The sequence below is a fragment of the Bombyx mandarina genome, chromosome 23 (assembly GCF_030267445.1).
Source record: "Bombyx mandarina strain Sakado chromosome 23, ASM3026744v2".
NCBI classification, from domain to species: domain Eukaryota; kingdom Metazoa; phylum Arthropoda; class Insecta; order Lepidoptera; family Bombycidae; genus Bombyx; species Bombyx mandarina.
Genome location: NC_143229.1, coordinates 14,773,977 through 14,786,748, shown reverse-complemented (window position 1 = coordinate 14,786,748; position 12,772 = coordinate 14,773,977). Strand labels below are relative to the sequence as shown.

Here is a 12,772-nt window from a genome sequence, read left to right as displayed (position 1 = left end):
TTGAGTCCGCACTAATTTCTTAGAAAAGTTGGTTATTGTCGCGTCATTCGATGCTTGTCACCGAGCGTCTGCTGCTTCACGTGGTGGACGTGGACACGACGATATTGAATTTAATTGAAATATATATTTTTTAAATGTAAAAGATAGTGGTGTCAGTGTTGATATCAGAATACTGACATTAGCGACAAACGTTGTGGAACCTCTCTCACATTGACGTTTTAAACCTGAAACTGGGTGCTCCAACAAGATTCATCAGATCATCGCGCAGCAGCTATACAAGACTAGTTGATCGCAAATGCAATAAAATTTATCAGGCACAACTATTAACCCACCTTCAGCTAAGAATTAAACAACTTGGACCAACGATCAGGAAACACCTGAAACCAGCGTCGGAACGATACTTCTACAAGGCCATGCGCCATGATAATCGACTTGCCGTCGCCGCAACTGACTACTCTCCGGGTCCTGCTCACGCAGGAATCAGACGTCCTTACGGATCCATCAGATCCACTAACTCTATCATTAGTGGCCTTCAGCATTTTGAGCTTATATTAGTATTATGAGCAGACTTAGGGACTCTGATAAACGTTCTTGTTGAACTCGGTAAAAAATTTGACATGCAACATAGCCCGTCTCGCCCGCTGATTCTCGCCTGATTTCCTCAGCGGATTGCGATTCCGATCTGGTAGTGGATACATTCGTAAAGCAGCTGCCCTTGAGCAATTAGGTTTCCTTCGAAGGCCCTCGGGAAGCTGTTAGCAAATCCTACCCCTCCCGGCTGAGCCCGTACTCGTCCATCTATCCTGGTGAAAGCGGATAAGCATCCGGGCCACCAGTAATACTTCCTGTCTAAAAATAAAATATTGAAAAAACACACACAAGATAATCCCACTGAGTTTCTCGCCGGGTCTTCACAGAGGGTCGCCATTCCGATCCGGTAGCAGATTCTGCGAAGCACTGCTCTTGCTAGGGCTAGTGTTAGTAGTCTCCCAGGCTAAGTGGCTTATCTACCCATCCGGAAGTAGCTGGAATAGACTCCTAGGCTACCAGCGAATAGGTAGGAAGAAAAGCGCTCCTTCACAACTACACCAAACGCCTTTTTTTATTTGTCCCTAAACCATTCATGCGATTGTGATAAGCCCTTCTGAAACTGGCCGTCGTCGTAGACTGAAGGACCAGACGCCCGGTGCATTCGTATAGAACGTTGAGACTGTACCGGTGTTCCAATCCAATAGGCAGGCAATCTAGACAGGTACCAATTTTTCTAATGAATTACGTATCTAACAAATGCTCACGAACTTCTATAGAGAAGTAATAAAATCGTCTAATATAAATCAAACCCACAAAATTATAATTTGCGTAATGGTGGTAGGACGTGTTATGAGCCCGCACTGGTAGGTACCACACCCTGCCTATTTCGGCCTGAAGCAGTAATGCATTTCGATTTGAAGAGTGGGGCAGCTAGAGTGCTATAAATTGAACTGACTCAAGTCTCAATACCTTAGGTTGGGTGACGGCATTGACGTCGCTGATGTCGTTGGTCTTCGGTAACCACTTAACACCAGGTGGACCGTAAGCTACTCCATTCATATAAGCAAAAAAAATATTGAAGAAACTAAAGTTGCTGTAGCTACTCCAGAGATTTATATCTTAGTACTTTCAACAAGCGATAGAACGGGCGAGTAGTTTCAAGAAAACTATTTTTTCCCTAACTAAGCTTACCTAACCCTAACAAGTAAGTGAGCTCTCGGGGCTCTAACCTTGGACGTTGCTAACACCTGCCATTGCAAGAGCGGTGCTTCGCAGAATCTACCACCGGATCGGAAACGCGACCCACTGAGAAGATCCGACGAGAAACTCAGTGGGACTGTGTCTATGGGTTAATCTACTCGCCGAAGTTTACTCGCATCAGGTACCTACCTAAAAGCACCGTTAGTGAATCGGGAGGATCCGACGTGTTTAGGGCAACGTCGACTGTTTACCATTCGGTCCGCAGGATCGGGTAATTACCGGCGGCCATGACAAGAGGGTTTTCGTGTCGTGCTGCCTTCTCAAAGTGGCGCAATGAAGCCTATGTACTATAACTACTTACTGATGGAGTCAAGCTCCAGATCGTCGTGGTGATCCACGTTCCTCATGAACCACGGTCTTCCGACGGCTATCCTGCAAAAACGGGATTGAATGACTTGAAGTAAGAAAACAGTGTTTTTCATACAGTTGTGATCAGAGCGATCCCAGCCGAGTTTCACTAGTGAAAAATAAAACAATGCACTTAGTATTAATACATTTTATTAGTGTTCACGAAAACAATACTAATGTGTCGTACATTACATACTACTAACTAGTACATGGCACCGCCGCACGTCGCCGCCACGTTGCAGCCGCACGTGGTGTTAGAATACTGTTACTTGTTTGTTTTATACAGGAATCGATATCATTTAACGACAATTTACATAAACTGCGTAATGTTGTACACTTGTACAGTCACAGAGACGTTTGCAGTTGTTGTATTGTCGTCAGACTCAAGTCGCAGCTCGACGACGACTTGCGACCTATTTAAACTACGCATCGTGGCTGCTTGCGCTGAATCACATTATATATTTGTAATGGCAGTTTCACTGGTAATATTAATGTTTCAGCCAGCACTAACTTACACTTAGTTCTACCTCGTATTATAATAATTGAATAAATATAAACTATTAAATAACATTATATAGTCGTTTCATCTGTGCATCTCGCTCTGACGCTTGTTATAGGTTGACTATCAAAGTTACTGTATTTTATTCCGGATTCGCGTCTCTGTTCATGTCTGATGTAATCAATATTATATTAAGTTAGTTGTACCTAGCACAATAAACAAAATTTAAACAATATTTAAGTAATTCTAAATTGAATACACACATAAGCGCGCGCGCTTAATGTTGCTCGGTCAATATAAACAGTGGCCGCGCAATAACACTTCAGGATTATCTCATTTTATGAATTAGATTGCCTTCTTATATTTATCGCTGAATTGGAAAAGAAGAAAAGTGGTGGTTTAATAAAGAATAATATACTCATCCATATACATATTGACGCTTGAAAGGCAAACGTGACTAAGCGACAATGCGTGAACTTTACAGTAGACTAATTTAGTTGAAATACCTGAAAAAAATCTATTTTAACGAATCTAGCCGTAGGATTGAAATGATTTTAATAGACCTAGAAATTAATTTTTTTTGCACATCGAATATGGTTATTGCCTATCATTTATGTACAAAGCAGTTATTGTCGCTTAGTCAGGTTTGCCTTTCAAGCGTCGATATGTATATTGGTAACAATAAAAATAGATCGTCAACCTGTTGACAACCTGTCGAGAATCAGCACATTAGTGGCTCGACTCGGTCTTTGGGTGGACACACGCGGATAACATTATCGAGGGAGATGCACGCTCAGAACAAAACAACTACATAAATAACTTTCTATTTGTACTTGATACGAAGGTAGTTAGTTAATGTAATTTATAAAATCAGTCTTTAAAAGGAGAAGGGGGAATAAATGCAGCAAGTTCTCAGGTACAGGGTTCAGGAGATCAGGAAACTCAGCAGAGAGCTCTCATTGAACATGACGTAATAACAGGACCGACCCATATTAGTCGGTTGTATAACTTCAGCGACGATCTGGTGTAAAATAAAAACGAATGCAGATCATACCAGACATATGCAGGAGTCGCTGGAGCATGATGATGTAATGGTTCCCATTAGTCTGTTCTACAATAGTTGCTTCAGGTAAGTAAACATACATTTCGCTTTTACATCGAAATAAAAATGACATAAAAAAAAAAAAACTGTTACATACCTAACGTAACTGATGTTAATACTAAAATATCTTACAGACTAACAAAATTTTCAGATTTTACATCTACAAAGAACATAAATGAACCTTAATGATAATAACTTATTATAATATTATAAAATATAAAATGAATTTGGTATCGAATTTGTTGACTTGTTAGTCGGTCCCATCTGCAGATCTGCAGATGCATGATTCTATGACCGACCCGGTGAGAGCACATTTGTTCTCTGTAATTATTACAAATATTCCATATCCTAATTGTACAGAATCCAATTGAATGTAAAATAAGAAACACTATGAGTAGTGGAGTGTAGTTGTTATTAAGATACAACTACATACAGTACAGTCGGGTACACAAGTGCTCGGGACTTTATCATAAACCGAATTTTTGCGATAAACATCTTCAGAAAACTTTCAGAAAAATATTTGAGTGTTTTAGACGTAAGAGTTTCACGAGAGGTCGCCCTACCACTGGACGTGGTGTGGCGCTCTCACTTCACAAAAAGTCCTTGCGCTAGCGGATTATTTTTAACATGATTTTCCATTTTATATTATGATTTTCAAATTTCAAATACTGCATTGCATACTAATGTTGATTAGTATTAAAGGCATATACACAATTCTTTGTTTCTACACAATGCACTGTACTTGTTATATTGTAGTATAAAAGTGAAACAATTTGTACTGTCAGTTATTCTTAATTATAAATATTTTTATAATATATTCGTAATAAATTATTATTAATAAAAAATATGGCTTTATCTTAAATCGCGAGTGATACATATGTATAATGTATACGAGTATGGCACATTGAATGCACATTCCCTTGAGGGCGCCGTGCAACGAGAATGTCCGCTGTTTTGGCCAGTTCTAGTTGCTTTATTTCATAATTATCTGCTCATGAACACACAAAATAACTAACCATCTGAATTATTTGTTCGTCCGTGTAGGGCGCTATGAGTACAACTGAGTAAAACTTCACTTATAAAGTAATCCCGTACATACAAAACAATTATATTAAAATAATTCTCAATACTCAAATATTTCGGGCAGTCTTTTAACGTTCTGTTTAAACAAGACTTCGATCGAGCGGCTGTAGTGTCTCACGGGGACAGCTCTGTGACGTCACCCTATTCCAACACTGTATGTAGGGTGCCCATTCTGTAAGAGGTCGGTGCTACAGTGGGAGGGCTCGGAGCAGGCGTGGAGTCAGTGTGTCGCTTGCCGAAACTTCTCTTTTAATCTCAATGAACTAATAAGGAAGCATATGATATAAGATATGTAATATGCATTATGAATGGCCTATACAGTAGTTCGCTCCGTAATGTCGTTGTGTGGCGAGAATACAGTCGGCCATTTTCCTTTTAGTCGAATGCAAACAAACAATTTGTTCATAAAAGTGTTGATGACTAAAGATAAAAGTAAGTAACAGAAAATTTTTTGGCTTTTAATTGAATTTTGACTTTTTTTACTAAGAAATAACGCAGCAATGGTTGCTTGAGTGGCGCACTCGCTCGTTACAAGTAATCCTATTGGTTTGATATAAACTCTCATGGGTTTATGCAGTTTTGAGGCCGTTTTGAAGCCACTTACAGATTTAGTCTGGTTAATTGTTTCAACATAAAATCAATGAATCTTTGGAATTTCATCACGCAGGGGATAGATAAAGAAGTCATGGCGAGACCTGCTCGGTCAAAATGTAGAGAGCCCAAATATAAGAAAATGTTATTTGAATTGTCCTTTAACAGAGAAATATAAATACATATTCGTTAATTATCCAAAATAATTTCAATTCAGTTTAATAATTACTATTGCGTGTTTTTGCCGTTTCATTTCTAGAAATTCAATTTAGATAATTTTGAAAAGCATTTGTATAACGGTCAGTAGTCAGTAAATATTACTTTGCACTGGAAATACAAAGGATAATAAATAAAACAGTCTTGGTTCATAGAGTTGAGAACGTCGGGACTTAGCGTTCAATGCATCGACCAATAATATAGTGGTTATTTACAGAGATGAGTACTGTTTTTAATGTATCGATGTGACGCGATCACGCTTTGTACGCGTTGGGAGGAGCGGGCCGGAGGGCGAGCGCCAGTGTCAGCAGTAGCGTGAGGGCGTGGAGCGCCAGCATCAGCGCGCCCAGCGAGAGCGGCAGCCGCGCGGCGTGCTGCAGCGCCCAAAGCACGCGCCCCGCGCATCCCGCGCCGTGCACCCCGCGCCCCGCCCCGCTCGCGCCCGCCAGCACGCGCGCCGCCTCGCACGCCGCCACCTCGCGACTCTGTACCCACCACCTCGGCTGTATACTGTACGCGCCACTCCTTCTACTTCACGGATTGTTCAAACGGATGGAAGACCGACAATACTTGTGACGGTAGCCATCATAAAACACAAGAAATTTGACAGATGTCTGAATCTCGCTTACGAGCCAATCTTCAAGATAAGTTCGCATATATAAAGTAGGTATATATGGTAGGCAGCGGCTTGGCTCTGCCCCTGGCATTGCTGACGTCCATGAGCGACGGTGACCACTTACCATCAGGTGGGCCGTATGCTCGTCTACCTACAAAGGCAATAAATATATATATATATATATACAAGTCCCGATCAACAAAATTTGGACCACCGGTCTACCCAGCATTTACACCCGCTCGTTGGAAGATCTTCCTTTTGTTGTATACCCCCCAACATTCAATCTAGTCTATTTATGAATGTAACACAAATCGGTACCTTTGGGCAATACTGATTTTGTTTGTGTTACCTTGCAGCAGGAGGCCGGCACAGAGTAGTGTAGTGCCGGCGCGGACACGGAAAGATCTAAAACAGGCGAGGACGGCACTTGCCGCTGCGACCACCATGACTCCTGCCAGTCACGTGCACTGTCTGCTCCGCAACACTCCAACTGGTTAATTACAATATCGTTATTTTCCCAGGCAAACATCAACATGATATTAACTTCTCAGTGAATCTAAAAAGTTGTATTATTCTAATAATACTCACCCCCTCTTGTATGGCATCAATAATCTGAGTGCGAGAGGGTAGGAGTCCATAATGTTGTCGTACTGTAAGGGACAGTGTGTCACGCAGAGCACGGTGCAGGCGTGGCAAGTGAGCGGCGCCCCAACACGCGGCTGCGGCCTCAGCTGCAGCGGCCAGCGCTAGCAATGCACAAGCCGCACCCAATAACGCGCAAGAACCTCTCACCGCTCCACCCAAAGCCAAAGCAGCTCCAACTAGTAGAGCAAGGCCCCACGCTAATACGGCGCCCAATGCAGCACGTCCTGAAGCCGTCTCTGCAGCACTTCCTTCCCACAGAGCCCAAGAAGCAAAAGTTACACAACCCAAGCCCACAAACTGAAAAAAAATTCGCAATGACAAGAACTGAAATACTGAAATATTTCAAATATATACATAAGTGTGATAAGATATTCAGAAGAAAAACGTGATTTTTTTTTTGTTATTGCTTATGTGGTTGGTCAAGCTCACAGCCCACCTGGTGTTAAGCGGTTACCGGAGCCCATAGTTATCTACAAAGCCATCCACCTTGAGATATGAGTTCTAAGGTCTCAGTATAGTTACAACGGCTGCCCCGCCCTTTAAGCCGAAACCCATTACTGCTTTACGGCAGAAATAGGCAGGGTGGTGGTGTACCTACCCATGCAGACTAACAAGAGGTCTTACCGACAGTAATTACACTAATTATCATTTTGCAGGTTTGATTTATACTTCACAATGTTATTCCTTCACCGTGGAAGTCAATCGTGAACATTGGTTAAGTACGTATTTCATTAGAAAAATTGGTACGCGCCTGCGGGATTCGAACATTGTTGCATCACTAAATACAAATGGACCGGAACTCTTATCCTTTAGGTCACGAAAACTTCAGAGTATTAAGATCACAAAATAAGAATTCAAATATACACTTATTCTAATTTTAGGGTTTTATTTGTAAAATACATTTAGCTACATACAATTAGCTTTAATTTTTGTTATGCCTTCACTATGTATATATTTCGTTTGTATGTGCTACATAAATACTTCCTTAGAGAGATTGATATTGGCCAGTGGCATTCAAACCTCGGCACAATACACTGAATGCCTTGGGCTGCATAGGTCTCTGATACCATAGATATAACAGACCTACTCAGTGATAGATATTTTAATTTATTTTTATTACTTGTTTGTTATGTATTACTTGTAAATTATTTACGGCATTGGACGATGACGATCTGTTTTAGTGCTATTTAATAAAATAGACTCGTATGAGCATCGGGAGAGCGCAGGACGCATCCTTGCCTGGATTGTACCAAATCCATACTTGTTTGTTTATGTTTATGCGCGGGCTTGCGCGCCTATAGAGCACGGGCAGAAAACCACCTATTACTACTAATAGTAACTATGTAAACTATGCCTGGTTAATTCAACTTTAGCAAGATTGTGTTCAAACACGAAACTAGGTTATTAAAATCGATCGATGGTTAGTTGGCTACCAAATTTCGGCAGTTTGTACGTTTACATAAATGATAAATTCAATAATAGAGATTCTGAACTAGTTGCGGCCGCAGTTCGCATTCTATACTTATAAATCAATTGGAATCCGTGAAACTTACCATAAATATTATGTTGAACACTATTAAAAGATACTTCATGAGGGAGTAACACCGTGACATACCCATTATTGATCCTAACGAGAATAAATGCACTATACACGTCTTTACTTTGAATAAATGAAAATATTCGTGAATTTAAAAAGCTATCCACTTTCGACTTTATTTGTTTATTTATAATAACGACCAGGGGGGTGCAACTCCCATACAAAGGAAAATAACATACAACTAGCGTCATCTTACTCCTGTGGCGACGTCATTTTTGTAACTTTTAGGCATTAATGATCTAATAAACTCACTAGATGGCAGATATGAGTTCTGACTCAATAAAAAATGTAGCGTACTTTGAAGCAGTGCTTCCACTTTTAGGGAATTCTCCCTTTTTTAGGGAAAAATAGCTGATATTTTGGATGATAAAGACAATTTAAAAAATACCAGGATTTAGGATATTTCGGGGTAAAAAGCAAAGCCTATACTAGTAACTGTTGTGAATTTTAAAATAAACGATAATTAAAGTAAAACAATGAACATTTTATTTTATGGAGAGAGAATGACATTAAGTCGAGTTGACAAGTAAAAGAATAAAACAGAGTTGTGTATAAAAACTATAAAGGTTTGATTCAACAGTAACCCTCTAGTAAAGTAAATCATAGATTAAGCCACTGCTTTTTCTTAGGGATTCCCCAGAATCCCAATAAGTATAATCCGCCAAATTTTTATTTACCTATTTTCGTTGATGTCACCAGAACTTACTTGTATTGTAATATACAGGTACTTCATGTACCATGAAAGATTATCATGGTAATTTCATTTACGAAAACCTTGTAATTGTCATTTCACTTTTGCTAGCAGTTCCTTCTTCAAAGACTGAGGTGGAAAGATTATTCAGTGTTCTCAAATTTAAAAACTGACAAAAGAAACAGGCTTTCTAATGAAACCCTGAACGGCTTGCTTCATAGAAAGTTCCCAACTTTGCCAGCAAACAATTGCTCAATTTTAGAACCGAACAGTGTTAGGTTGTGCAGCAAAAGAATATAAAAGCAATGCGTCGACTTCCTTGAAAATTCTAATCCTATAGATCTATGATCTTCTGGGGGCGTTTATATTATATATACCTACATTAAATAATATGCTGTGGTTTATTTTCTGTATTTTATTTACGCTTTCTATATAAAGGATTTATGAAAGTTGTCTAGGAAATTTTAGGGTAAATTCAAAAGAAACTAGGGTAAAATGTGTTAAAAAAAACGTAAGTGGAAACACTGCTTTGAAGTTTTCAAAATTCCAGGGCCGTAAAACAATCTCAAAAAAAAAAAAAAGTTTTCAAAATGTCGTAACGATTTAATTTTTTAAATCTTTTTTTTTTGTCTTGGTGTGAGTTATTTTACGTTGTAGTATTAATTTAGAGCAACTTTTAGCTTTATGAGAATATTAGACGATTAGACATTGAGAAACTCTGTTTTGAATTCTCTTTAGACATAACTTGGCTCCAATACTTTTTTCTTCGTTAGCGTTTCGTAAGCCTGTGTAACTATTTTCATTTCTTACAGGATGTTTATTATTAAAAATCAGCATGCCTCGAAGATCGAAAATGAAATGCTATTTCGGATGCCTTGATAACGGTGAGTTTACACTATTTTCCCGGTATATTATTTGCTAACATAATTATTATTCATAATATAATTAAATGAATTAGCACCAACTAATGGTCCTTCCTATTTCTGCTGCCTAGCTATCATATATGTTAAGTTTTGATCAAAACAGTCGGTATTAAGTCTCGTACTATCACACACACACCTCAGATAATAAAATTGTCTCGAGTGGGTGGAAGTATTTATGTTTTGCAACTCAGCGTATTATATGCTTATTGTCAAGTGGGCCCGAACTAGTTTTTTGGAATGATCAATCAGTCATGCTTTCCTGTTTAAATAAAATACAGCACAATTGATCTCACATCCAAAGTTAGATGATGGCATTCACGTTTTGTTTCCTGGTGTTTGATAACTAAGTTACACCAAGTGGCCTGTGACCACGTTCATCCTTCTACCCAATATAAAATAATGTTTTTATTTTTGTAGACAAAGGTTTGATAATGACAAAATTTTATGGAAAAATTATAAGGAGCACTAAAATGTCTGAAACATGAAAATATTGATGCACTATATTTGAACCAGAACGTGTTATGTAATATATTAATTTGTAAGTAAGATTACATTAACACTAAATTTTTCATGGTCGTATTTTTTCAATATTTGTTACATACTTAAGATACTTTGTTTCTCCGTTTCAGAAGAGAAACTGATTCAGCAAGGAACGTGAACTCTCAAGGGATCTTAATTTTTTTTAAATATATTTATAATTGATAAATTAATAATTGAAATAGTTCATAAGAACTAAATTGATGCCAATTTTGTTTTAAAATAGGTTGTTTAGTTCTTATAGTTATAGTATTACGTTTGAATAGTTGTAATTAGTAAGTTAGTAATATATGAAAATACTGATATAAATTTTTGTAAATAACCTTTTGTAAATTCTACGAGAAGATGATTTTAATTAATGATCAAAAGTCAACGGTCTTTAAAAGCATTATTTGCAATTATTTAGATTTACTATGGAATATATTTGCTAAGTTTTGTTTTCTGTATGAGCAGATATAAATGAAAATGCCCAAACATGATTATGTTTCTTACATTTTCATTATGTGAAATCAATATGCTTGTGACTGAGTATATTAATAATTTATTAAAACTTAAGTGATAGACAGCAACCCCTATGGCACTGCTGAAGTTTATAAGCACTGGTGACCACTTATCATGGGCCGGGTTGCGTGCTCGTCTGTTGTTGAGTGCAATAAAAATTTTCGAAACCCTTTCTATTATTTAGATGTAATATTAGTGTACATTTAATTTGGATTAAAAGATAAATTTACATTTTATGTTTGCATGTGTATGTTTATAATTCATTTGCATGTAACGAACACCAGTTTCTTTTGTAACAAAATGTAAACTAATGGTTTGTAATGAATGTAATTAACTTTAAGATGATTTTCTTTCAATCTGCTGTTTGTTTCATCTAGTATTACCAAAGCTAAAGCATCAGAAACGTCAGAATAGAAATAATTTAGATAGGGAATAAAAGTATAACTAATGTAATCATGTCTAAGATTACTATAAGCGTCATTAAGTACAAACTATCAATATTTAAGAGTACTTTAAATCATCATTACATTTTTTAAACATTTTTTGTTTTTCAAATCATGTAATAAAACGTTTGTGCAGAACAAAATGTCACATGTTATGAACATGATTGTGGGTTAATCGTTTCTTAAATTTCTAAATGTTTATAAGAATGCTAAGAATAATTTAGTATTCACTTTAGTGTGTGTATTATCTCTACAATGCTAGTATAAATGACAATTATTGTATGACGAAGCATAGGTAGTGTTTATAGATGTAATATTTTCATACAAGGTCATGATCTGTCACGATCAACTTTAAGCAAGAACTGCTATAGTTAAGAAACAAATTTATTAAATTTAATTCAAATTGTCTACTATGTTTGTAATGGAAAGCTGACATGTTTATATTTCGCACAAATGACTTAAGTGACATTGAATGATTTGATTATCTAGACTTAATTAACTTTTAGATAACTTTCGATTTAATGTTATTAAGTACTCTAGTAGGATTAATCTAGAGGAGTTATTGTTATTCGAAATTTTATACAATTGTACGTTCATACTATCTTTTAACAGTAAATTGTTTGTAATATAGGGAAATTAAATAGCTTACAGAGAATTACAGCTTTTTATTTAAAAAAACTGTTTTCTCTCTGTATGAAAAGGTCTTATCGATTAGAATGCTGAACACAATCAAACGTTCTTTAATATTTCATAAGTACTACCGGGAATTTCAGCGATTCTAAACGATAAGATTTTTTCATAAAGAGAGTTAATTATAAAAAATATTAAAATTACTAAAAAAGCCACCTGGTGGGGGGTAGGGAGACTAATAATCGACAGCAGCGACGCCTGCTGTCCCGGGCTCTAACTAAAGCAAAAATAAAAATGAGAGTTGCGCATCTATCTCAAATATATTAAGTGTATAATCTATGATAACGACTTTGAAGCCAAGCAGAATTCAAGATGAGAACGAAGATCAATGACTTATTGACATTTTTAAAGTCATTATTGCCATTTTAGAAATTGATAATAGGTAGATCATGCTCTGGGTCTTTTGCACAAGTTTATTTTTTTATTTTTAAATAGAGTTAAGTTATATTAAACTCTTATTTGCTTTTCAAAATGTTAAAAAATATTCCCAATCGAAAAA

General features: G+C 37.2%; 1 protein-coding gene and 1 long non-coding RNA gene across 2 annotated transcripts; one reads left to right on the top strand and one right to left on the bottom strand.

Annotated features, from left to right (window-relative positions):
- Window positions 1-2,272: 2,272 nt before the first annotated feature.
- Window positions 2,273-12,627, bottom strand: LOC114252898 (CD151 antigen). The gene is made up of 5 exons (XM_028187582.2): window positions 12,563-12,627; window positions 8,445-8,628; window positions 6,835-7,188; window positions 6,596-6,736; window positions 2,273-6,115 (listed from the first exon to the last, which is right to left on the bottom strand). The coding sequence occupies exons 2-5, from the start codon at window positions 8,508-8,510 to the stop codon at window positions 5,885-5,887; spliced, it is 792 nt and encodes a 263-aa protein (XP_028043383.2). The 5' UTR covers window positions 8,511-8,628; window positions 12,563-12,627; the 3' UTR covers window positions 2,273-5,884.
- On the top strand, window positions 8,633-12,238 carry LOC149500213 (uncharacterized). Its single transcript, XR_016325230.1, has 4 exons — window positions 8,633-9,815; window positions 9,992-10,063; window positions 10,520-10,640; window positions 10,732-12,238. It is a non-coding gene; the product is annotated as an uncharacterized LOC149500213 (long non-coding RNA).
- Window positions 12,628-12,772: the final 145 nt, after the last annotated feature.